This window comes from Cebus imitator, unplaced genomic scaffold, assembly GCF_001604975.1.
Source record: "Cebus imitator isolate Cc_AM_T3 unplaced genomic scaffold, Cebus_imitator-1.0 Scaffold30, whole genome shotgun sequence".
Lineage (NCBI taxonomy): Eukaryota > Metazoa > Chordata > Mammalia > Primates > Cebidae > Cebus > Cebus imitator.
In genome coordinates this window covers 7037595-7065305 of record NW_016107345.1, presented here as the reverse complement: position 1 = coordinate 7065305, position 27711 = coordinate 7037595, and the positions used below count along the sequence as shown (strand labels likewise).

The 27711-nt window shown below is 37.4% G+C and overlaps 1 protein-coding gene and 1 long non-coding RNA gene across 3 annotated transcripts in view; one reads left to right on the top strand and one right to left on the bottom strand.

Annotated features, from left to right (window-relative positions):
• LOC108300854 (phospholipid scramblase 1) overlaps positions 1 to 10568 on the top strand; it is a 28245-nt gene extending 17677 nt beyond the window's left edge. For both annotated transcript variants that reach the window (XM_037736842.1, XM_037736843.1), the window contains 5 exons: positions 1034 to 1076; positions 3620 to 3840; positions 3959 to 4120; positions 9081 to 9242; positions 10153 to 10568. In XM_037736842.1, coding sequence (XP_037592770.1) covers positions 1034 to 1076; positions 3620 to 3840; positions 3959 to 4120; positions 9081 to 9242; positions 10153 to 10209 — 645 coding nt within the window. In that variant the 3' untranslated portion in view covers positions 10210 to 10568. The remainder of the gene's footprint in view (positions 1 to 1033; positions 1077 to 3619; positions 3841 to 3958; positions 4121 to 9080; positions 9243 to 10152) is intronic.
• On the bottom strand, positions 302 to 27711 carry LOC119470407. Its single transcript, XR_005199301.1, has 2 exons — positions 27505 to 27711; positions 302 to 1104 (listed from the first exon to the last, which is right to left on the bottom strand). It is a non-coding gene; the product is annotated as an uncharacterized LOC119470407 (long non-coding RNA).

Genomic DNA, 27711 nt, shown 5'->3' with positions numbered 1-27711 from the left:
GACAGGATTTCATTCATTTTTATGGCTGACTTTTATTCCATTGTGTGTATTAAGAATGAATTTTTCAGCTGGTCATGTCTGTAATCTCAGCGCTTTGGGAGGTCGAGGTGGATGGATCATGAGGTCAGGTATTCGCGACCAGCCTGCCAACGCAGTGAAACCCCATCTCTAACAAAATTAGAAAAAAGTGGCAGGCACCTGTAATCCCAGCTACTTGGTAGGCTGAGGCAGAGAATCACTTGAACCTAGGAGGCAGAGGTTGCAGTGAGTTGAGATCATGCCACTTCACTCCAGCCTGGGCGACAGAGTGAGATTCCATATCAAAAAAAAAAAAAAAAAGAATTTTTCTTTATTCATTTATCTATTGATGAACACTTAGGTTGATTCTACATGTTGACTCCTAGTGCTGTAAAAAGCATGACAGTGCAGATACCCCTTTGACACATAGATTTCCTTTCCTTTGAAATTTTTGTTTTGAAAATTTTGGAAAAATTTGAAAAAATACTGTTTTGAAAAAAACAGTAGTGGGATTGCTGAATAATTTGGTAGCTGTAATTTTAGTTTTTGAGGAAGTACTACATAATGGCTGTCCTAATTTACTTTCTCACCAAATTTCCCCTGCTCCACATTTTCACCAATATTTGTTAGTTTTTGTCTTTTTGATAATAGCCATTCTTAATTGGGCAACAATATAGTATTTCATTGTGGTTTGGATTTGCATTTCCCTGGTGATTAGTGATGTTGAGCATTTTTTCATAAAAGTACCGAGCATTTGTATCAATTTTCTAGTTTTTAAAGTTAGTCCAGTGTAAATCAATTTTATTTGATCTAAATTTTCACACATTAATTGTGAACACAATAAATATTTTATTAAAAATATTAACTTGTTTTACACTAAAAAGTAATATAAGCTATTAAATATTGATAATTGATTACATGTACTTTAAAAATATAAATACATGAATTTTAATTTGGTTGGCTTAAAAAAACCTTCACTTGACAAATACTTACCACTTTTTTTTTCCTGTAATAGATAGATCAGATACTGATTCATCAACAAATTGAACTTCTGGAAGGTAGGTGTTCATTGTATTAATCCCATTTCTAAAAAGAATAGAAGTTTATGCAGATAAACAAACATCAAATTTCACAAATATAACACTCTCACTTTTATGGGAGAGTTAAACTGGTTATTTACTATAACAAAATAATAAACATCAGCAATTCATTTCTAAAATTTAAGAATCGAAAAGTAAAATGCCATTATGCTGGGCACTTTCCTCAGGATATTGACACTAATTTAGAAGGAAAATAGTCAAAACCTTTATTTTGCTCCTCTCTTCATACATCACTTTTTATCTGGCTTCTACTGCTTAAACTGTTTTTTCTGTAATTGTGATCAAGTTCAGAATGGCACAGAGTCATATTCCAAAGTAAGTTATCTTTTTTGTTTGGATGAGAAAGTTTTGGGAAATTATCATTTGTTCCCACAGTTTCTTTTGAAAGCTAAGATGAGCCCTAGAAAATCTTTGTACACCAGTTTGGATGCAGGGCACTGCAGCATTGGAGGATGCTGACCAACTAGCCTGCAGGCTTGGCTTCATAGAAGAGCACTCCTGCTCCTGCTGAATGGCCTCACATTTCCTTGCGTCCAGGACTCCTTAGGTGCAAGAATAAACTTAGGAAGCCAATTAATGTTTTACAATGGCTCCCAGGGGAAGAAGACCCTGGGTAGATTTATGAACCATAGTGTTTTCCTTCTAGATATAAGGTTTAATAAAAACTCTAAAAGTTTTTAGGAGTATGTCTGTTAAATTCATTTTCACCTGTCTCCAAGTTTCTTTCCACTGGGAAAAATTAGTACATGAATTGTACAAGCAGAATAATGGATTTGGCTAAAATATACAATTGTCATCTATTACATTTAAGTTATTTATAATGCACATTATTAGATAATGACAATTTATCTGATTTTTTTTTTTTTAATCTAAACAAAGCTGTCTCTGGAAGAGAGTTTTGTATTCTGAATTTTTTAATGTTTTATGGTATATATTATTAAGGCTATAAAATCCAAACAGATATATAACCAAACATTACACAGCCCAGTATTTATCTTTTTTTGTAGATTTATAGGCTTTATAAATATTTGTTAATTATGAAATATAAAGTTCCAAATCTACTAGTTTCTAATTTTGCTTTTTTCAAAAAAGAAATGTCTCTAGTTTTTGTTTCTTTTTCTCCAAAATTGAAAGTCTATGTTATTTTTTCTTATTATGAGTGACATAAAAAAGATGAAAATTACTCAGATTTTTAGCATCTGAGCATAAAATAGGCATTTACTTTTTTTCTCAATTCAAAACACAAAAGATAGTAAAGACATAATCAGAATTTGTTTATCTGTTTACATTTTTAAATAAATGAAAAAAATTTAAAGGTTATATAAGCCAATGTTGTTTTACAAATAAGCTGGAGATTTTTGAGATTAAGCTACTTAATGAAACAATTAATTAGATAATAAATGCCTCTCAAAATGAGTTTAATTTTTTTCTCACCAAACATTTGACTATTTCAGATGTTGAAATCAGGGGTGGTTCTTTTAAGTGCAGACTACAGGGCCTGTTTGTGTCCCACCAAGGACACCTAAAGGAGTTCATGGCGTTAAGACTTGTGAAGGCCATCTTTATCCCACTAAAAGTCTTTCTACTTAGGCATTATACAGCGACTTTGCCTCCATATATTTTTTTTAATCTCTCATCATTTTATTCAGGCTTCTGACATCTATGACCCCAGTTACTGAGGGCTATGTACAAGTGGGACAGTTATTGCTGCTTTCTGACTTTCGATAGGGAGAGGTTTCCAATGTATGGTTTAATATAGAAAGCCCTTGATAAAAAAGCATGTGGGTGTCAGCATTTTGAGTCATCTGTTTCCCTTATGAAAAGATTAGCCCATCTAAGTGCCGAGTTCACGTAGGATGCCCATGGTCTAGATATTCTGTGAGTGGAAGTCTTGGTTGCTAAACACCCTTTTTCTAATACCCACCTCCCACTTCTGAACAACTACTGCTAAGCTGAATAAAATGCCCTGGGTCCAGTGTGACATTCTAATTCGCTTTCCATTTTCACTCCATCAGTTTTTATGCACGTGTGTTGCCTTCTTTCAACAACATTGCAAAAAAAATAAGACATAAGTATAGTTTACAAGACTTAATATAAAATTGACTTAATATAAAATTTCACAGTGTGTAAACAGCAATCCTCTTATATTCGCCTCCACATTACACAAAAACTACCAGGCATTAGTGGACATTTTATCTATACGCCGAGCACCACTGTGACTACCCGCAGCATTTTCCCAACCCTCAGCAGCAAAGTCTCTCTTCGTTTGTAGAATTAGGAAGATATAACTTATAAGGGCCTAATTTCTCTATAAATAATTTTTCCTTCTTTTCTTTTGCCATTTTTCTCTGCCTGGATCACCTCTAAACATCATTTCTTCTCCTTCTCCTTATGCCACCGGAGTATCATCTAAAACTGGTATAGCTAGATGTTATAACACCTCAGGATAAATTCAGTATCTTTAACATAGGTGATTATGACTTTGTCTTTTATGTTTTTAGTCTTAACAGGTTTTGAAACTAATAACAAATATGAAATTAAGAACAGCTTTGGACAGAGGGTTTACTTTGCAGTGGAAGATACTGATTGCTGTACCCGAAATTGCTGTGGGCCATCTAGGCCTTTTACCTTGAGGATTATTGATAATATGGGTCAAGAAGTCATGACTCTGGAGAGACCACTAAGATGTAGCAGCTGTTGTTATCCCTGCTGCCTTCAGGAGGTCTGTGAGCAATTACCAGGGCACTTTGTAAAATAATTCAGCAAGAATTTCTATCGTTTCATTGAACCTAGGCATTATGATTATTATTACATTTACACATATTATTTTGCCTTTGTAGATAGAAATCCAAGCTCCTCCTGGTGTACCAGTAGGTTATGTTATTCAGACCTGGCACCCATGTCTACCAAAGTTTACAATTCAAAATGAGAAAAGAGAGGATGTACTAAAAATAAGTGGTCCATGTGTTGTGTGCAGCTGTTGTGGAGATGTTGATTTTGAGGTAAGAGACGTCATAATGTTTATAGGATTTGTTTTCCTAATATGAGAAGAATGTAATTTTGCAGGATGTTATAAATGCATTAAATAAGTACTGTGTGCCAATGTCTCAATAGCAAGGGAATATTCTAATATATTTAACTTTGGTTAGCATGGTAGTTATCACTCTAATTAAAGGTCAGTCTTGGTCATGATACACGGAAAAAGAAACAGACCTGTGTAGTCAAATAAAAATAAGCAAATCATCTATTAAATATGGTGGTTTCTGTGTGGTTAGACATGGTGGTTTCTATGTAATGACATTGTATATTATCCTTTTTAAACAAAACGTTAACCTTGTCATCTAAGTCTGATTGCCAAAGCATATGGATTCTTCTTTAATCTGAAATATTAGCTGCCAGTGCTCAAGGCCATGTTCAGAAGATCTGACATCTTTGAATTCCTACAAGAAGTCCAATTATGCAAAGATAGTTTTGAGAAAATTAGTATAATATGTACTACCCAAATATGCTTCTCTGTGGTCTCTTCTTTTCCCTATATTAAATTAGGTCACCAGAAGCTGTAACATATGAATATTTGTATATTTACTGTAATACATTGTAGAATTTCATTAAAGTATTTATTCCACAACAGATGGTCTAAACTTATAATCTAATTTTTTCATTGCAAATGTTTAAAGATCAGAAGGTTTTATAACAATCTTGATTTCTTGTTTCTCTTGGAAAATTGGGTTAACTGTGCCTACCTTTCCACAGAAAGGACAAAAATCTACTAAAGATGTGTAAGGCTGCCCCTTGTAATAATGACACAGGAACTCTACCACTGTCTCCCCACTTACTGAGGTTTTTCAATAGCCAGTGTCATTCATTTACATGATCTGCCTGCCTTCTTTAATCATATGGTATTTGATTCCTCCATCAGATCTTAGCTATATAAAGATAAATCCTTTCCCTCATTAACTTCATAGTCTAATGACAGAGATTTGAAGTTTTAAGAAAACACATGTGATGTAGAAACTTTAAAAAGGCTCTTATAAAAGGATTTGTATAATGAGTATATGTATATGTGTGCATAATATGCATGTATAAAAATTTTATATAGGGGTATATATAATAGAAGTTCTTCATGTAGGGGATGGAATCTCTATCCTACATCCAGAGAAATGAAAAGTAATTGCTCATTCAAGGAACAATATTAAAAGAAGTTTAGCTATCATATATTTTATTTTTAGTAAATAAATAAAAACACTGCAAAGTCATTGTGTAATTCTTATGTTTGATGCTAAAGAATTTATGTTTCATCTAGCAATCTTAAAGCATCCATTCCATATAATAAATTAACATTTATTCCATTTATCTAGAATGATGATACCAAGGTACTGTTACGGAAAGAATTGAGAAATGTCACTTGAAGAATTTTCCATAGGGTTGACAGTGGAAATTCTGACACCTCAAAGCAGAAATTATACTAAGGAGCATGAAACCCACCAGGGCGTCACTGGGCATGGAAACTTGAAGTAATAAAAGAGATAAAAGCCTGTTCTGCAGCCAGGGCAGGAGTCATTCTAAAAAAAGAGAACTTTTTTTAGAATGAGACATTTCATAGGTTTACTATATGGAACTAATTCATGAATCTGATGTCATTTGAGGATGAAAAAAATTTTGGAGATGATGTGTTATTACTCTGATATTACCATTGGCCAAGTTAAGAATCTTGAAGGAAAAACACTTGATTTATGTCCTCTTTACCATTATGATAGTCTGCTTTTTAAAAAGTAAGGTATCCTTTGAACAGACATTTTACTAAAGAAATTGTAAATATGATGATATAGTTTGGCTGTGTCCCCACCCAAATCTCATATTGTAGTTCCCTTCCATGACTTGGTGGGAGGTAGTTTAATCATGGAGGCGGTTACTATCATGCTCTTCTTGTGATAGTGAGTGAGTTCTCACTAGATCTGATGGTTTTATAAAGGGCTTTTCCCTCTTTTGCTCGGCACTTCTTCTTGCCTGCTGCCATGTAAGACATGTCTTGCTTCCCCTTCACCTTCTGCCATGACTGTGAGGCCTCCCAGACACGTGGAACTTTGAGTCAATTAAACCTCTTTCCTTTAAGAATTACCCAGTCTCAAGTGTGTCTTTATTGGCACAGTGAGAACAGACTAATACATATGATATATGAGTATTTTAAAACATGCACAGTATTATTCGTCATTAGAAAAACGCAAGTTCAAACTACAATATAATGCCATTACAAAGTTGTCAGAATGGCAAAACAAAACAAATAAACAAAAAATTAAGGTATCAAATACTAATATACATCTAGGTCAGGGGTCAATAAAATATAATCAATGGGCTCTAGTGGATCATATAAAATATATACTGGAAGTTAACGACTTGCATTAAGGTTATATTGGATTTTAGTTATGTAGAGGAAAGGAATGGAGAGTTTGCAGCAAACAGATAGTAATTCTCAAGGTTATCTCAATGGTGAGTAAGAGAGAGCCTAGTAGACCTTCTATCCAGTATGAATGATAAAAGAGTCTGTCTCTTTCAAGGCAAACTCTTGGTAGGGGAAAATAATATGGCCACATGAAACTAACACACCAAATCTGTCCTGTCTATGAGCTTGAAATCTGAAATCCTACCACTGTTGTGTTTCAGGAATCTCAAAATATAGAAACTGATCCTGAGTGGTGATATATATTTTATGTGGTCCCACAGACTGTTTTATGCTGTCCTCTCAACTAGATTTTCACTAGTATTCCATAAATAAATTTCTAAAAAGCAGACTATCATAATGGTCAGGAGTACAGACTCTGCAGCCAAATGCCCAGGTTTGAAACCCATCCTCAAAATAGTTACCTGTGTGACCTTAAACAAATTATTTCACTTATCTTTGCTTTAGCTTTTTTTACATGAAAATCGGGTGCAGCAACAGTAAATAAATAAATCATTAGTAAGTAAGTAAAATAGCTTACCAACAACGATTAATATTATCATAGTACATTTTTTATATTATATTCCTTTGATACATACCTAGGTCCTATATGCTATTGTTATATTTCAGTCTTTTGCATTTATACTTGCATGTGAGATGAATCTATGGTTTTCTTTTTAGAATGCTTTTACCAATTAGTATTACATTAATGGATTTAAAAGGTTAACATTTATATAATACCAATTTCTTATATCCAAATGTTGAAATTTTATTATAGTGATTTTCTGTTTTAAAATGTCTACAATTTAGCTAAAAATTATCTAGTCCTGATGGTTTATTGGTTAAAGATCATTATTTGCATTTCTGATCCTTGCTATAAAAAATGTATTCTCAACTTCTTTAAATTTCTTGCTGTAATAATAATAAAGGGCAAATGTTAATATCTTTATCTGTGTAGTCTTGGATTTATAGTGGCTGGTAAGTTGTCAGCTGTGTTTTTCATTTTTAAAAAATTTCAGAATTAAAAAATAACACGAGTTGTCATCACTAGCTCCAAATGCTTTGATGACAGCTATTAGCAGAAAAATACTAACATGTAAAAGAAAGAATTTATATTAGTTAATTTTGCCAAAGTAGTGAAATACTACTACTAATGAAATATTACACATAATCCCTAAAACTCAGCAGCTTGCAACAAGCATTTATGCTCATGCTTATGGGTGTACAGGTCAACTGTGTTTCAGTGACGTATTTAGGTCCCACTGAGGCTGCATGTTAACCTTTGCTCCAGCTATGTTTGTTCTACGGCTGTAGCAGCAGCAGCTACCTGAGTCATGCTTTTCTAGTGGCTTATCACTGGAGATCATAAGCCAGGCCAAATCACTTAGCCAAGTTTAAGAACGCTACTCATGTCATATCTGCTAACACCCATTGGTCAAACAAGTAACATGGCCAAGGCTAATTATGAAGGAATAGGAAGTATACTGGGCCTACAGAAGGAGAAGGAATGAAATGAATATTTGATGAACAGTAATCTGTGCTATCAGTTTCATATTAGATGTTTATTTCAGGTATTTAACAAACTATCCACTTGTACTCAAATAAAATGAGTCAAGTGTTTTTAGATTCCCCACATTTATTTAGCTGGTCACATTCAGCCTGAGGCAAGTGCTTCAAAGAGTGTTGCTGACACTTGCAGTGCCTTGTGCACATTTTAAAAGCACACTCCTCCTCCGTTAACATAACTATATGTGTACATAGTTTAGTGAATTTCAGCTACGTTCAGTGCCCACCTGCCCTCCTAGAGGAGTTGCTTTAGTCTGAGGACAGTCCATTCAACTCTATATGATGGCCCTGGGCTTTTGTCAGGCAGAATTGTAAAATTAGAACATTTCTACTTTGGAGCTCATTTGTTCATACACTTTTCGTCTTTCATTACTCACACCCTGCTATTTATCCACTCTTAACCTCAACCCTTGACATGGTGCATTTCATCAAGTTATTTATTAGGTATTTGCCTTTACTCAAAACTGCTAATCTTTTCTAGGCTCTTACCATTTCATGTTTGGCAACTCACAGTGGGTGGTAATAAGCTTTTTCATCATATTTAATCTTTCAGTCTATGTAAACTATGCTTCTCCTAAAGCAGAAATCTAATGGGAGTTTTGTTCATTACATTCATGATGGCTTCCAGAATTGTCATCAAAGACACATTTCATATTTATATCCTTTTTTGCTTAAATTTTCTTTTGGGTCAATTCAAATAATTTTTTAATGTCTATATTAATAGAAAATGTTAAATATTTCAGAAAAACTACTTTCATATAATTTTTCTATACAATGAAATCGGGTTTTTTTTCATATATCTATAATAGATAAAGGAGCCTCAAGTTATCAAATGAGGGTTACATGTTCATTGTTACATATGGTCCATAGTTTTAATCCCATATTTGTTTCATCTGCAAATTTGAAGGTACTTTTGCTATAAGTTTTTAAAAAATATTTAATAATTCTTTTCAATTTAGATTAAATCTCTTGATGAACAAAATGTAGTTGGCAAAATTTCCAAGCACTGGACTGGAATTTTGAGAGAGGCATTTACAGACGCTGATAACTTTGGGATCCAATTCCCTTTAGATCTTGATGTTAAAATGAAAGCTGTAATGATTGGTGCCTGTTTCCTCATTGTAAGTCTGTTCTTATTAACCTTGATTATAGCTGGTTTCTCTAGGTTCACTCTGAAGTGATTCAGTAAAGTGTATATTTCAAAATGACATTTTAAAATCTGTAGATTTTAAACCAGGATTCCCATTTAATCCTAGCTCTGAAATTCTATTTGATCCTAACCCTCTGGAGTCACAGATGACTAATTTCTATCTGAAGAGTCTATGGATTTTCACATGGCAAGTGAGGGACTAAGGAGATGTACTAAGGCGATATTTTAGTCTCTCCTTAAATCAAGCATCTCCTGGATGCTTTGAGGAAGAGTTCAAAGTGTGTATATGTGGAAAAAATTTAGTGAAACAAGAAAACTTTACCATGACTCATAATAATTAAATTAAACTATCTAATATAGGAGTATGAACTACAATAAGAGTATACATTCACTCAAGTGTGTAGACCTAACTGCCAAATTACAGGAAATGATTGCATATACCAGTGATTCTGAAATTGTCTTCACATTAGAATCACCTAGGGACCTTTAAAAACTCCAAGTACTAGTCCATACCTCAGTTCAACTAAATCAGAAATTTCAAAGTTTGTATAGTGTTCCAGGTGACTCCAATATGCAGCCAAAGATGAGAATTATGGGGACAGAGAACATTTAGAGAGTAACATTTAGAGAAAAAGACCAGAAAATTAAATTCTTACAAGTATCAATAAATAAATAGAATTATAGAATTTAATTATTATTAAAATGGAAAGCTAAAGGTGGAACTTATATAATTATAGAGCTTTTCTATATTTACTTATTACAGTTAGTTTTTTAACAGATATGTTACTGTGTTTCACTAGATCCCTTAGCATTTCTGCATCTGATAATTGATCTCTGTTTTGTTGCTGAAAATTGATTTGTGTATTTTTGTATTTATCTAGGACTTCATGTTTTTTGAAAGCAGTGGCAACCAGGAACAAAGATCAGGAGTGTGGTAGTGGATTAGTGAAAGTCTCCTCAGAAAATCTGAATTCTGTATATTGATTGGGACTATCTAAACTCATACCTATATAAATTAAGCTGTAATGCCTGTAGCTCTGGTTGTAGACTTTTGCTTTGCAAATTATAGAGTTTATCTTCTGTATAACTGATTTATTAAGGCTTTTATGCATTTTTTTAATACTCACTGTGAATTTGAGAAAAAGGACATAGGAGTTTTTACAATTGTTAATGAAATTTCCTATGAAAAACTGCTTTGAATCATGATCTCTGATTGTTTTACTACCGAATATTAATTAATGCCTTATTAATTTTAATATAAATTATATTTTATTCTATTAAATCTAGTTACAATTTATTTCATGCCTAACTGATAATGTTATTTTACAAATGCCATATATTCAAAAAATTTCAAAGATAATTTATTATGTTCAAATAATATTCATTATGCATATTATCTTTAAAAAGTTAAATGTATTTTTTTTAATCTTCAGGAAATCATGCTACACTTAACTTCTCCTGGAAACTAATCTGTACCATAAATAATATGGTATTCATATTCACAAGATATTATTGTTATTAAAGAACAACATGATTCTCTCCCAAAGAAAGACACGTTTTAAACACTCCTTCACTGTAAAACTCTGGTATTATTATAACTTTTGAAAGTTAATATTTAAACATGGAATGTTTAGCTCTTATACTCTATCCTTCCTAAAAAATGGTAATTGAAATTATTCAGATGTTAAATATAACATATGTATTCACAGAGTATAAACCTAAATAATGACCTATTAGATTATTTATACCAATAATAAAATATTTGAAAAAAAACTTGTTTTTTTTTTGTATATTTGATTTTTGTTTTTAATCAAAATGTGCTCAGATGGTATTTTGAATAACTCATTCAGTTAAATGATGCTACGTATTTGAAGCAGGATATTTCCCTGACCCCTTCACAGGACTCAAGACAGAGATGCCTTGTTTACTCAGCCTACCACTCTCTACTCCTCATGGGAAGGAGTGCACAAGCACTGGAACAGAATGGCCACTTCTGCACTGGTGGGTGCAAACTCCGTGCAGGCCCTGTGGTAGCATCCTGGTGGGGATGCCTGTAACTTCTGAAGCCCCAGAAGGCATGTTACAGTGCTCTTTTAGCTCTGCTGTCTGGGGACAGCTTAAGTGTGCAAAGGGCAAGTGTGGGAGCCTTTCATATCTGTACTTACGGTTCCAAGCTCTTGTCCGGCATACAGGAAAAATGTGGTCACACAAATTAATTGAAGGATGGTAAATGCGGGGAATTTTATTGCTGATGAAAGTGGCTCTCAGTGGGAAAAGAAGCTAAAAAAGGGAAAAGAGTAGGTAATCTTCCCCTGAAGTCTGGCCATATCTGGCTGGATTCTTCTCTGAAGCTACACTGTCAAGCTGTCCCTCTGAAGTCAAGCAGTTTCTCTCTGATGTCCGGCCATAGTCTCTACTCCTTTCTGACTGAATCTGGGGTCTTTATAGGTACAGGACTGGGGGCAGAGCAGGCCGTGGGTAGTTTAGGAAAAGGCAACATTCAAGCAGGAAAACAGGGATATAAATTCTCACTTTGGGTCAGGGTTTCAGGCTTTTCAGCTTAAGGATAGGGTTTTCACTGGGGATGCGCCCTTTTCTGCCCAGAATTTCTCTGCCTCCTGTCCCCATCATATTTAACTGCCTTTTCCTTTCAAATCTCTTGTAAAACTGAGCAAAGGTACATGACACTTTGTAGTAAAATCTGTACCAGTGTTGGCAACTAGGATTTCCACCTGTCAGAAACTTATAAGAATTTAGTAATCTCTTTTGTAATGAAGAGTGAATTGAAAGATGATATGAACAACCCACAATATTCCTCATGCAGCAGAAAAGTGTGCTTAAGAAATCAGGGATGTGGGAGAGTCTCTCTTTCATATTCAGCACAATTTTTGTAACAGCAGCTCTCGTCATGGTGTTAGTGCCCTAGACCTCAGAAAACCAAATGGCAAGCGGTGAGAACACTAATATGCAGATCTTCAGGAAAAGCCAAGTCTACATAATCTCCCACAAGCGTAAACAATTCACCAGATGCCAAATTCCAATGATGAAGTATACCCATGGCAATCACTTCTAGCATGTGCTTGGTACAGACAGCATGCCAAGAAAAGTGGAGGCACTTGTATAGCTGAACCCCAATGGCCTTGTTATGCCAGTTACAGAAGGGGATGGGGGTGGAATTGCCAAACCAGTCACCATGTGCCAAAACTAACCCAAAATAAGGCTTAAAGTACTGACATTATCCCTGCAACAGCTACACCTTACTTTCATTATTTGTCTCTCTCTCTCTGAACAGGATTCTAGATCTTTGACAAAGCAAAATGAAACTAAACTGATCCAAACATTTCTTTCTGTCATCAAATCTGCAAAGAAGATCTGAGCAAAAACCAACATATTTTCTGAAGAACCTATTTAAGTTAAATATTAGACAGATATTTTCTCCTTAAATAATTGCAAAGAGAAAAATAATTACACATGAAAAATTAGATATTTAATTAAGAAAATACCAGGAATTGTTTTTAAAAGTTCAATATGTAATTGCAATGAGATTTGAGGAAATATTGCCTATGTTTTTTTATTTCTATTTTGTGAGTTATAACAGTGAATGGAAAGTCACTGTGTGTCCCTGACTAGAGATAATGTTGAGGAGGAAAAGATGCAATGGTTGGGGGATGGGGCTGAATTTTTGGTCTTGGGAAGGAAGTTCTAGGTAGGTGGTCAGTGAGGAAAGTGGGGAATAGAGAGGGAGGAGGAAGGCTACATTAAGGGATGTCAGTACCTCTCCTAAGTACCTCGCTGGGGAGTCGGGAGGAGTGTAAGTGAAAGAAGGGACAAGGCTGGAAGGGTCGGGGAGAGGTGGCGGGGGGAAGCACCAGCCACAAACCATTAAATTGCCAGAAAGTCAGTGTCTGGGCTCCCAGCATCAAGTTGGCTAGCTACTCTCTGCATAAGTACTAAAGCTTTTTTTAAAAAAAATAATTTATTTTTCTTTAAAATTATACGTTAAGTTTCGGGGTACATGTACAGAACGTGCAGGTTTGTTACATAGGTATACAATGCCTTGGTGGTTTGCTGCATCCATCCCCCTGTCGTCATTTACATTAGGTATTTCTCCTAATGTTATCCCACCCCAAACCCCCAACCTTCTGCTATCCCTCCTCTAATCCCCCTCCCCACAGGCCCCAGTGTGTGATGTTCCCCTGGAAACCATCATTCTCAGCAAACTGACACAAAAACAGAAAACCAAACATCGCATGTTCTCACTCATAAGTACTACAGCTTTAATTGCATTTGGGCTCAAAAAGAGCTACTGTAACTTTAGGGTAACTAGAAAAAACTTAGTCGAGAATTCCTGCCATCACTTAAGAATGGAATGATTTAAAATGTCTCTGGGCACAGTGAAGTGTTCCTAGCACTTGAAGTCCCAGAAAAGTGTACAGGGTTTCCCTCCATGTCCTGCCTCACTCCTTTCCAGTCCCTAACCCAACATACACTGGCTCCCTGAGTTTCCTAGGACCATGTTCCTGCATCTGGCTTTGTCTCCTTCAAGCTCTGTGTTCCTCCTTGTGCCTTAATTTCCCTCAATTATCAATAGTATCATTGTCAATTGATTATGTTATCTACCTCACAAGGTCACTGTGAAGATTCAGTGTTCCAGTGCAGTTTCAGTGACCTGAGCAGGTAGAACCAGCCTAAAAAACGAAAAGGGCAGCCAGGCGCCGTGGCTCACACCTGTAATCCCAGCACTTTGGGAGGCAGAGGTGGATTCCTGAGGTCAGGAATTCAATACCAGCCTAACTATCATGGAGAAACCCCCATCTCCACTAAAAATACAAACAAAATTAGCCAGGCGTGGTGGTGCATGCCTGTAATCCCAGCTACTCAGGAGGCTGAGGCAGGAGAATCGCTTGAATCCAAGAGTCAGAGGTTGCTGTGAGCCAAGATCACGCCATCGCACTCCAACCTGGGTAACGAGCAAAACTCCGTCTCAAAATAATAATAATAATAATAAAGAAAAGAAAAAAGAAAGGGACTATGTGTTTATGTGTTGGTAAAGATAAATGGTTTTCAAAATACAGGGAAGTGTCTCAAAGCCAATGAGGAAGATTTGGGCTAAAGTAAATTTCTGTTTTGTGACTTGATTAGCAAATAAAATCCATTTAAGCCCTAGGAATAATCCTCAAAAAAAAAAAAAAAAAAGATGTCTATGCAGGATGCCAAGCTAGGGAAAGATGTTCACCTCACAGAAGTATAGATTAAGGGAATATTAAGGCACAGTGAGGAACACAGTCTCTGGCTTCTGCGCTGGAGTCTTTTTTTTCTTAGCCTCATAGTGTCAAAATGTGGCAAGCCATTTTAAGAGAGGAACAATAGCCAAGCACAGTGGCTCAAACCTATAATCCCTGCACTATGGGAGGTCAAAACAGGTGGATCACCTGAGATCAGGAGTTCAAGGCCACCCTGGCCAACATGGTGAAACCCCAACTCTATTAAAAATACAAAAATTAGCTGGGCATGGTGGCAGGCACCTGTTATCCCAGCTACTCCTGAGGGTGAGACAGGAGAATTGCTTGAACCTGGGAGGCAGGGGTTGCAGTGAGCCGAGATGGCACTATTGCATTCCAGCCTGGGCAACAAGAGTGAAACTGCGTCTCAAGAAAGAAGAAAAAAAAGACAGGGAGAGAGAGAAACATTAATCTGGGCCCCTGAAACCAGATGAAACATAACTGACAATACGGAGTTTGAACTTAGGGTTTATAAACTGGGAGGGCCATAGAATGATAAGCAACAAGTGCAGCTGGTCACAGAGATCTTCATTTAACAACCCCCCCCCGCACTCCCCCCCCCCGCCACCCACACACATACACAAACACCAAGCATTCAAGTTAAACGTTAATCTACTGTTAATGTTTACATGGTAGAAAACATTAGATTTGTGCCAAAAGGCACACTGTAAATTTACCCACATTGAATTCTGACTAGATTTAGAAAATTGATCTGCTTGCCTACTAAGGACAGTTTGTTTCTGCCTGTGGATTCTGGGGGTTTTCCATCATTAACACATTGAGGTTATTCTGTTTGGCAGTGATAGGGAACAAACATTGGCCTATTTCCTTCACGAAAGGAGTTAGTTGCTAGGAAACATTTCAACTTTAATCAGGCATTGCCAATAAACTGCAACCATCTGGAAATATCTTAGAGAAATTCTCTGTTATATTCATTTTACAGAATTAATTAGATCTTAGTCTACTACCTGGTCCACTCAGGCTTCTATAACAAAACACCTTACATAGGGACAGTGTAATTATAAAGGACTAAAATTTATTAATTACAGTTCTCCAAGCCGAGGAGTCCAAGATCAAGTCACCAACAGATTCTGGTGTCTGGTGAGGGCTGCTCTCTGCTTCCAAGATGGCCCCTTTTTGCTGCATTCTCACCTGGTGGAAGGCAGAAGGTCAACAGGGACCCAACTGAATCCTTTTAAAAGGTCACCAATCCAATTGATGAGAATGGTGCCCTCATGGCATAATCACATGTGAAGGAAAGACCCCACATCTTAATATTGTCAAAATGGGTCTTAGTTTCCAACAAATGAATTTGGGGGGACACATACCTTTAAACCATGGCACCTACTAAGTACATTTCTGTTAAATCGTACTGCCTGAATTCTCTCCCCAATATTGCAGGTCACAAGCAGAAGATAATTAATTTACTTGCAAAATTATTTTATTTATACAAATCTATTTCAGTTTTTATGAATGAGATAGATTCACTAAAAGAATTCACACAAATGTATTTGTAAACTTTCTTTATAAATGAGGAAGAAATGAATATAAAAAATATAAAGTTGATTGATTTAAGGGCACTGAAACTGATAATCAGTTATTTAACAAGTACCTACATAGCTTCTACATTGGACCAGTAGTTATGCTAGGTATGATGGTTTCAATAAGCAACAAAACTTATTTTCTACAAGGTGCTTAAGGCCAATTATACATATGGAATGTTTGATTATAGGATTCAGGATACTATGGAGAGGTAGAGTAGGGACGATGAAACCAGATAAGTTATGTATTTCCAAATTACAATGGTGGGACAGGCAACAAATAGACTTTACCACTATAAAATGGAGAAGTTGGGAGGAAGAGAGGAGTCAGATGTCGAAATCAAGTTTAACACCTAGCAAACAAATGCCATTAGATCTTGAGGCTCAAGAATAATTCTTTTTAGTTTGATGCTCTGTCTTCCAGATCAATGTCCTGCCAAGCTCCTTTGGGTGGGGATTGTGCCCTCAAAGCTCTGCAGAGTGAGAGTCACATCCACCCCCAAGGCTCAGCTGAGTGGAATTCTCAACCCACAGGCTCCAGGCTGCCACCCGCTAGCCTGTTGAAACCAAGGCAATGGCTATCTCCCCCATTGAAAACTAAGGAGGCTGTACTGATAACCTCTGAATTGCCCTCAAGATTACTGCTTTTTCTTTTCTTTCTTTTTTTTTTTTTTTTGAGATGGAATCTTACTGGTTGCCCAGGCAGGAGTGCAGTGACACAGCCTCCTGAGTAGCTGGGATTACAGGCACGCACCACCACACCCAGCTAATTTTTGTTGTTTTAGTAGATGGGGTTTCACCATGTCCACCAGGCTGGTCTTGAACTTCTGACCTTGTGATCTTTCCGCTTCCACCTCCCAAAGTGCTGGGATTACAGGCATACACCATCTCACCCACCCCCAGCCGATTACTGCTTTTTCTTATCTTGAAGAGTAGTACACACCTGTAGCCAAATAGCTTGATGTTCTGATACTGTGGCCTGTAAGAAGTCCTGTAGCTTTCTTTCTATTTATGCTGTTTCCATTGCCTTTAGCTTTGTCAACCTGAAATAATATTTTTGATGTCTAGAGAAATTTTAAATTGTCATATTTATCAATTTTTTTCATGTTTTTTATCTTTTTTCTTTTGTTTTGCAGGTTTGTTTTTCATATGTAGGTCATTACTTCACTTAGAACTGTTTTATATATAAGTAGATATCTAAGTTTATTGTATATAAATAGCTAACCACTCCAATAACAATGAAGACTTTCTCTTTTCTACTTATTTGTAATGCTACTTTTGCCAACCATCAACTTTTCAAAGATTTGTAGATCTGTTTCCAAGCTTTCTCTCTTATTCTATTGCTCAATATTTTTGTATCAACAATTTCCCTTAAATATTGCTGACAACGTATTTCTTCTTGAATATTATTTTGGTTTGGTCCCTTTAAACAGCTGCATTTTATTGATGGAAAATACAACAGGCAAAGAGAAGGAGCAAGATACAGCGTTCATTTAATATCATAAAATAGATTGGCCTTTCATATTTTAACAGCTATATATTATTTGGTAATTTTGGTTTTGTTTGTAAACAAGCATTTTATATTGTGGTAAAGAAGAAATATGGCAGCCAAAATACAACTTTAAAGATGTTAAACAACATCTACTCCAACATTTTAAATTTTACGTAAAATATTTTGGGATACACAATGCATGTTTTTAAGTCACTGGATTTTAAAGCTTTTTAACAGGAAAAAAAAAGATATAAAGCTGCAGTGGTAAGGGTAATGGTGAAGTAATGAAGTTTTGTGGGCCTAACAAATGACTGGTTTATATGATTTGCAGAATACTCTTTATTTTACAGACTTAGCTAAGATAAGTAGTGCCTAAATAACTAATGTTTTATAGAATGAATTGATACAGGTGGGAGAGTTATTGTCATATGAAACTGTCAGAGACATTTGAACCAAGGCAACTCTATCTTGAAGAGGGGCTGGATAAAATAAGTCTGAGACTTACAGGGCTGCATTCCCAGGAGGTTAGGCACTCTTAGTCAAAGGAGGTAGCACAAGATACAGGTCACAAAGACCTTGCTGATAAAACAGGTTGCATTAAAGAAGCCAACCAAAACCCACCAAAACAAGATGCCAATGAAAGTGATCTCTGGTCTTCCTCACTGCTCATTATATGCTAATTATAATGCATTAGCATACTAAAAGACACTCCCACCAGCACCAAGACAGTTTACAAATGCCAAGGCAGTGTCTGGAAGTTAACCTATATGGTCTTAAAAGGGAAAGAATCTTCAGTTCTGGGAATTACCCACCTCTTTCCCAGGAAACTCAGAAATAATCCACCCCGTGTTCAGATATAATCAAGGAACAACTACAAGTATACTCAGTCAAGTATCCTATGCCACTGCTCTGTCTATGGAGTAGCCATTGTTTTATTCCTTTACTTTCTTAATAAACTTGCTTTCACTTTACTCTATGGGCTTATCTCTAAGTCTTTCTTTAGTGAGGTCCAAGAACCCTCTCTGGGGAACTAGATCAGGACCCCTCTCCAGTAACAAAACTAGGGAAACTTATCAACTTAACTTACAAGTTAATTAAAATAAGCTTAATTAAACTGAGTAAATATTAAATATTCTATCAAAGAGAATACAGCCAAAGAGACAAAAAACAAGGAAAGCAAGGAGACAGAATCAAGAATGTTTGCATTCTTGAGCCCACAACAGTGCAGAGAGGTAAGAATGTAATGAGTGTCTGGCCAAGCTGGGCTTAAGTCTCAGTCACAGCTGAATCTGCACAAGCCCCACTCGCACAGACCCTGCAAATCAGACACCAACCACACACTGCTGATAAGGAAAATCCATGTGCACTGAATTCAAGAGTATTTACAGGTGTAGCCACTTGCGAGTGAACTTACTGGTGCCCCACTAGGGGATGGCCTTAGGAGAAATTTGCTTCACAAATGAAGGGAGAAAAAGTAAAAAAAGGATTTGATATATGTAAAGCACCTTGACCTGCATACTCACTACCTTTTCTAAGCATCTCAGGCCTTTTTTTCCCTCTGCTAACTCAAGTCAGAATCAGTGTAGTTCCATGTAGGCTAGCCTGTTCCACCTGATTGAAATCCATTTGCTTGGGAATTAGTGGGAGTTTATTTCCTGGTAACACTTGTCAATTGCTCTGCAATAAAAGGAGTCCTTTGGTTACATCTATCCTTTCTGTTTACCAGGTGCTGCAGGCCACCTATGGGAGTCTCAGTTAACAAAGATTACTAGATCATTAAACAAAAAAAAAAGAGGCCGGGCGCAGTGGCTCACGCCTGTAATCCCAGTACTTTGGGAGGCCGAGGCGGGTGGATCACGAGGTTAAGAGATCGAGACCATCCTGGTCAACATGGTGAAACCCCGTCTCTACTAAAAATACAAAAAATTAGCTGGGCATGGTGGCGCGTGCCTGTAATCCCAGCTACTCAGGAGGCTGAGGCAGGAGAATTGCCTGAACCCAGGACGCGGAGGTTGCAGTGAGCCGAGATTGCGCCATTGCACTCCAGCCTGGGTAACAAGAGTGAAACTCCGTCTCAAAAAAAAAAAAAAAAGAAAAAGAAAAAAGAAACCTGCCTGAGATGTGCATCAGCTATATTTATTGACCATTTTCTGTCTGTGACTCAAATAGAAAACATATACCCGGGGCATTTGAATTATTATCAGGCAATGCCTACTGATATAAATGCCCTAGGGATTTGAATTATTATCAGGCAACTCCTACAGATTTCTGTTTGTTTTCTTGTTCATCATTAGTCATGGCAGATTACTTCATGACTTCTAAGGAGAATGATGCCAGTAAAATAAAGAAGATATAATTCCATCATGTTCTTGTATGTCTTTGTGAACTTTGTTTTAGGATTCATATTGACTAGGACTAACCCAATAACCAAAGCTTACGACTCAATTGCCTGCTTGGGCCAGACAAATAAGATAAATGCATAGTACTACAGGTATAAGACATCCAGGAATGAGGGAAGGTAGGTGTTAAAACACGTGTCCTGAATGATGGGCTTTGTGTGAACAACATGGCTGTTTATTTACGTGGGTGCAGGCAGGCTGAGGCTGTAAAGGGCATCACCAAAGGGCGGAGGTATAAGAGCTGGTTTTATAGGTTTGAAGTAAACAGTGGAAAGTTACAGAAGTAACGTTAGGGCATTTTTTTTTTTTTGCAAGCTGGGAGGGGGTTGTAGCTTTGCAAGCTGGAAGGGGGTCATAAGGTGAGAAGTCACGAGGTTGGCCAAGGTTGGTTACAAAGTCCAGTGACCTTGTCAATTGAGGCCAGCATAAGAAACAATAGAAGAATGTCTCAGGTTAGTTAGGCACCACCGGGGTTAATCCATTTCTTCCAGAAACTCACCTGGAGTGTATGTGCAGGCCACAGAGATTACCATGCCGTTCATGGCGTGGTCAGACCTTACATTTCTGTCTTTTCATATAAGTAATATAAAGGAAAAAGAAATGAAGAGTGGAAGGCAGTGGAATATTAGGAAGGCCGGCACAGAGGGGTGATGTTTTTCAGGGCTTCTTCGAGAGAGATTGGAGCAGCACAGACACCTCAAAATGGGAAAGAATTTAGATTGCTGGGAGATCTCAGGGAAAGGGGTGATATTGTGGGGTTGTTAGAAGGAGCATTTGTCATACTGACTGATTGATTATAGCTTGTATACGATTTTGTAGGAATTGAGAGATTAATTGGAAAATACAAAGTCCAAATAAGAGAAGGAGGAATATAGTTATCAGAGGACTAAGGATTGGAAGAAGCCATGACCCCCAGTTAGAGTGTCCAGCCAGTCCAGCCAGCTCCAGAATAACCATTTGCCTGATTAGCGAGCTTTTGGGCTCTGTCTTTTAATTAATTGATGGTATCATCAACGAAGCCAGACTGGTTTACATCAAAACAACATTCTTCATTCAGGAATAAGCAAAGACCTCTATTTTCAGCAGTCAGTAAATCAAGACCTCTGTGGTTTTGGAGGACAACTGCAGCTAGAGAATTTACTTGAGCTTGAAGAAAGAATAATGATTGAGTTAATTCTGCAATGCTAGCAGAGAAATTATTAGAGAGGCTATGGAAGGTGATGATTGAAGTGGTAAAGCATGCTATGCCTGTGCTGAGTGCAGTTGCTGTAATTCCTAACCCTACAAGTAAGGGGATCAATGGGATGACCCACTTGTGTCATGTCGGGACCACAAGGGGAAGCAGGAGGCTTTTGTCTCCACTGGCAAACTGAATTTTGGGAGTAAGGAAAACTAGGGTACAAGTGCTTGTCCAGTTGGTAGGAAGGCAGATATAAGAAGAACCACAGAGGAAATAAAAGTTCTTGGCTTAGACAGAAGTGGAAGTGTAAACTGAAAAGATGAGAAAGTATTCTAGGGGGGTGCTGGGGTATTGGACTCAAATGCCAAGGAAACCAGCAAGGGCTGCGGCTGTTAAAGGTTGTAATGGGGTTTGGTAGGGTAACTGTGTGGAGGGAGAGCTTTTGTTTTCATGGTGTATGAGGAAGAGTGTGATATCTATAAGTAACTACTCACTTTTATTAACAAGATTGGGTTTTGAGCAGAGAATGGGAGCGAGATTAAGAGTGAAATATTAGCTGTAATTGCCTGGAGGAAAAGTGTAAACCGGCAACTTAAACAAAAGCAGGGCATGTAAAACTAAATGAGGACAGTGAATTTGAGCACAAAAAGATTACATGTTCTTATCTTGCTGAAAATGTAGGCGTGATTTATTGAAGCAACTACATTCTTAAGAGAAGGAATTTATTCTTTTCACTGTTAATGTATATAATGTCTCAGAACATAAAATAATCTAGGTGTTTGCATGTGGCCAAATTGTAAAACGATATGTTCTAGGATTCTGCCAAGTCATCAGACAGCATTCCCACATTTCCCATTCAAGACCACAGGATATCAGCTTTAAAGAAACAAACTGTGAAGCCCAATTAATCTAAAAGGTGATCCATTTGTGTTAGTATTTTGGTTTAGGGCACTGTTCTGTTTTATTGTACAGGTCACAAAAGTCATGTGAAGTCTGGAACTGATCCAGCTTTTCCAACTGAAGAAATAAGTACCCAGTTCACCTCCTTGCCTCCAAATGGTATTTTGAAATTTATTTATCAAACTATTCTAATAATGGATTGATTTCATCCATCTGTAGCAAGAATAAGTGCTGGATAATTAAATTCAATTATATTATCAACCATAAGAAATAAGTAAATGTATATCATTGTTGCTTCTGAAATCTAAATATGACAAAGATTTGATTTCAGGCACCTGAACTTTGGAGCTCTGTCAATTTGAACAAAAACATTAATGAAGGTTATCTGAGCTTTGGCTTTCTTACTTCTAAAATTAAGATAATAATCTCTTATCTCTTGGGATAAAAACTAGTACAACCTAGCAAGACAGGCCAACATGCAAATTCAAGAAACACAGAGAACACCATTAAGATACTCCATGAGATTAATTTTATGACACATAATCATCAGATTCTCCAAGGTTGAAATGAAGGAGAAATTGTTAAGGGGTGTTAAGCCAGAGAGAAAGGCCCGGTCTCCTACAATGGGAAGCCCATCAGATAATAACAGACCTCTCAACAGAAACCCTACAAGCCAGAAGAGAATGGGGACCAACATCCAACATTCTTAAAAAAAGAATTTCCAACCCAGAATTTCAACCCAGATGTTAAAACCAGTGATGCAAAGTGAAATCATCCTCTGCTGCAGTTTCCCATAAAGCTCTATTATACCAGTTCCCCCTTGGTGCTGTGTAAGTCTTGGAGCTATTGAAAAGAAGTAAAACCCTACATGCAGAAGAGGACAACAATAAAAAAATAAAGATAGCAAGTTTTGAGTATGAAATTGTGGAAAGCACAAAAATAAATATCCTCATAGAGTCTATTGCCACAAATCAGTCTTCACATACGTATATACATGGTCTATGTGTGTACATGTACTTATACATATCACACATACATATTAATACATTCACATACATATACAAAATTAACCAGGAAACTCTTTCCTAGAGGTTCTCAATATGACTTTTCTTTAGCCAAATCTAAGTAATAAAACCAAATGCATACCTATAATACAGAAAGGAGGCTGGATTCATTATGATTGACAATTAAACAATATTTGTCCTTTGGGTTAGGATATTCCTTTTATGAACAAATTGTTCTTCAAGAACTTAACAAAATTGAACATTTAGCAATAGTTCTTAAAGTCCTTAGAAAACCATCATCAGAATCACATGGGACTTTACAAGAAAAGCAAATTCTCAAGCCCCATTCTAAATATATTGAATTGGAAAGCCTAGATATGGGGAACACATATCGAATTTTAACAAGATTTCCAGGTGAATCTGAGACATACTAAAATTTGAGAATCACTATTTTACCATGCAATAGCAGATACTGAGCTTTGGTTAGGCAACCAACAGTGTGTTTATGTTATTCCTAGATGTTTTCTAATTTAAGATAGTACTTTTTGGCTGGGTGCAGTGGCTCACACCTGTAATCCTAGCACTTTGGGAGGCCAAGGTATGTGGATCACCTGAGGTCAGGAGTTCCAGACTAGCCTGACCAATATGGCGAAACCCGATCTCTACTAAAAATACAAAAATTAGCCAGATGTGGTGGCAGGTGCCTGTTATCCCAACTACAGGAGGCTGAGGTAGGAGAATTGCTTGAGCTTGGGAGGCAGAGGTTGCAGTGAGCTGAGATTGCGCCATTGTACTCCAGCCTGGGTGACAGAGCGAGACTCCATCTCAAAAAAAAAGATAGTATTTTTCTTCAGGACTATAATACAACGAAAGTTAAGATACTTAAAACAAACAAATACAGAGCTGTAATAAGCCAAGGATGACAAAAAGATAAGATTGTATTGCAGGGCAGAAGATTTCAACAAATTTGAGAATATGGAAAAAGGTAGATGTCACAAACCATTTTGCAAAACACAGGAAGTCACAAAAGGTGTACAGACAGATATAACAAGGAGATCCAATTTATTTCTACAGTACCCCAGGGAGAAGGAGGGATTGGTGAGGCCAAATAAAGGAAAGGTTAAAATTCTATGATGGGATTAGTGTTCTTACAAGGAGAAGGAGAAGAACTAGAGCTCTTCCTCCCCCTGCCATGGGAGGACACAGCAAGACTGTGTAAGCCAATAGGATAGCCCTCAACAGATGATGATTTTACTGGCTCCCTGTCCTTGGACTTCACAAACTCTAGAACTGTGAGAAAGAAATGTCTGTTGTTTAAGTCACCCAGACTAAGCTATTTTGCTGTTGCAGGAGAAGCCAAGACAGATGTTACTATTGTCCGAATGTTTGTGTCCCCTCAAAATGTATACGTTGAAGCCTAATCACCAACGTGATATTTTAGGAGGTAGGGCCTTTGTGAGATTAGGTCATGAGAATGGTGCTCTCATAAATGGGAACAGTACCAAAAAAACAAAACAAAACAAAAAAACAGAGAGACTCCTAGCCCCTTCCACTTTGTGAGGACATAGTGAGAAGATGCCATGTATGTGTCATAATGCAGGCCCTCGGCAGACACTGAACCTCCTAGCATCTTGGTCTTGGATTTACTAGTCTCCAGGACTATGAGAAATAATTTTCTGTTGTTTATAAGCTACCCAGGTTATGGCATTTTTTTTTTTAGTTGCCTTCATGAACTACATGAAAAGAAGTCAAAATATAAATAGGTATGTTCTCAATTTTAATACCTCTGAATAATTGATAGATCCATCAAACCAAATATTAGCTAAAGTAACAGCAAATCAATAAACAGACCCAGCCAATTAGAAAAAAATATATATATCACTCGTACACAACTGCAGAATACACCTATTTCTCATGTAAAATATTTAACAAAAATTGGCCGTGTACCAGGTCATAACGCAAGTGTTAAAAAATTTCAAATGACTGAAACCATACACAGCATGTGCTTGCACTACAATATAATTACAAATAATAAAAAGACAACTAGGAATTCCCAACTGCTTGGCAATAAGGAAATGAACATGTGTCAAGGAAGAAATCATAACAGATGTCCTGGGGTACACCAGGTAGTTTAAAATAAGATTCAAAGCTGGAAGTCAAAATGAAAAAAATAAAAAGTAAAAATCATTAAAAATGAAAATTTCTGTATGGTGAAAGCAACGTCTAATAAGCTTCAAGCCAGAGACTCAGTAGGCAAAAGAAGTGTATCTTGCCCAAGTGCAGTGGCTCAAACCTGTAATCCCAGCACATTCTGAGGCTGAGGCCAGTGGATTACCTGAGATCAGGAGTTTGAGACCAGCCTGGCCAACATAGGGAAACCCTGTCTCTACTAAAAATACATAAATTAGCTGGGCATGTTGGTGCATGCCTGTAATCCCAGCTACTAGGGAGGCTAAGTCAGGAGAATTGCTTGAACCCGGAGAGTGCAGGCTGCAGTGAGCAGAGATCATGCCACTGCACCCAGCCTTGGTGACAGAGTGAGACTCCATCTCAAAAACAAGCAAAAAAGAATTGTATCTTATTTAATATACCCACAATATATACAGAGCTCTAACAAATCAATAAGGGAGAAAAAAAACCCAATCCAACAACAACAAAAAAAATGGGCATTATATTTCAGACAAATAACAGAACAAAACTTTAAAATAATTAGTAATCATAAGAAAAAGTCCTCAGTCTCATTAACAGAATTAACAAACAAAAAAATAAGATACTTGCCATTCACAGTAGGAAACATTTAGAATTGGTATTTTAGAATTGAAGAGGTATGGACAAATTAGCAATCCCATGACTTATTGGTAGAAGAATGAAATGATTTTTTTTTGTAGTGTATACAGAAAAATGTGTGCAAAGATGATGACTACAGCATAATTTATAATTGATGAAACCAGTACCTAGATTATTAGGTCAATGATACAGTTTTGTATTAAAGGAACAGAGATTTCCAAGACGCATTGCTGGGTGAAAAACATATCAGAGAAGAGTTGTGTAAAATAATCCTATCTATGTAAAAAAAACACACACACACACACACAAAACACTGTGTAGCTGTGTACATACATATTTGTATGTATATAACATTTATTGAGCGCTTACTCTATGGTAGGCATCATTCTAAACTTTATATTTAACTTCCTTAATCATTATAAAAATCCTATATGGTAGATATGATTTCTCCTCTCATTTTACCAATTACGAAACAGGCACAGATGTTGTCAAGTAACTTTCACAAGTCACAGGGACAGGAAGTAAAAGAGAAAGAATTCAAACGTAGGTAGCTTGATTTTCCTTCCTCCTTTTTCTATCTTATTTTCTCAGTTTCTTTCTCCACCTTCCTCCCTTCTATTCCCTTTTTTCTTCTCCCTCGCCTCTCTTAGTATGTCTTCAAATGTCTGTGTCAACCTTGGTTAGCAGGGTAATCGGGAGAAAAGTATCAGGAAGGGAGAGGGTGAGGTTTCATTTTTCTCCATACATGGCGTTATTGTTTGGAAGATCATGTGTCACGTTATAAATTTTTTTTGGAAGATCATGTGTTATGTTGTAATTTTTTTTTTTTTTGAGACTGACTCTCCCTCTGTCTCCCTAGTCTGGCGTGCAGTGGCAGGATCTTGACTCACTGCAACTTCTGCCTCCTGGGTTCAAACGATTTTTCTCCTGCCTCAGCCTCCCCAGTAGCTGGGATTACGGGGGCACACCACCACACCCGGCTAATTTTTGTATTTTTAGTGGAGACGGGGTTTCACCACGCTGTCCACGCTGGTCTCGAACTCCTGACCTGAGGTGATCCACCGCCCCGCCACCTCGGCGGCCTCCCAAAGTGCTAGGATTACAGGCGTGTAAATAAAACTTTTAAAAATCAGTGAAACACGTCACTGCAACACGTATTTATTGCATGAGGGTGTGCCAATTGCAGGCACACCCAGAAAAATCAAAGGCACGTCCTGAAAAATTATACCTCATCACTTTCACTCTCAAAACAAGTTAAAAATGCCTTTTGATGGAAAGAAAAGGGGAAAGGGCCAGGGCTAGAGAGAAAATAATCTTGACGGTTCCTCATTTATGGTCCAAGCTCCCTAACCTTGAGCAGCCACAGGCTTCTGAGGGATGGAGGTCAAGACCAGAGTAAAGAAATTCCTCGGGGGAGGCCACTTCCTGGCTCATGATTTTCCAGTTCCAGCTGGTGTCAAGGTCCCAGTTCATCTCTGCCCTTAACTATCAGACAAACACGGGGATGGGAAGGGGTACAAGGGACGGGCTGCCGAGTCGCAGGCTGGGTGGTGGGTGCAGTCCCGCCCCCAGGCCCGCCGCCCTCCAGCAGCAAAAGCCGGATCCCGAGCGCCCGCGCAGGAACCTGAGGAGGGAAGCCTTGCTGTACCTTGGGGTCCAGACACCTAAACGAGGGGCTGCTGCAAGTGTACGCTTTGAGGCTGGTCCAGGCCACTTTGCTGCTGACTTCAGGGAGGGGTGGGCAGCAGCTGAGCCTGACAGTCGGGGGTCGCAGGGGAGGAAGCCACGCTAGGACTCGGCTCGCTCAGCGCTGTGCGAGAAGAGGGACAGCCACGGGTAGTGAGGCGGCTTTCTC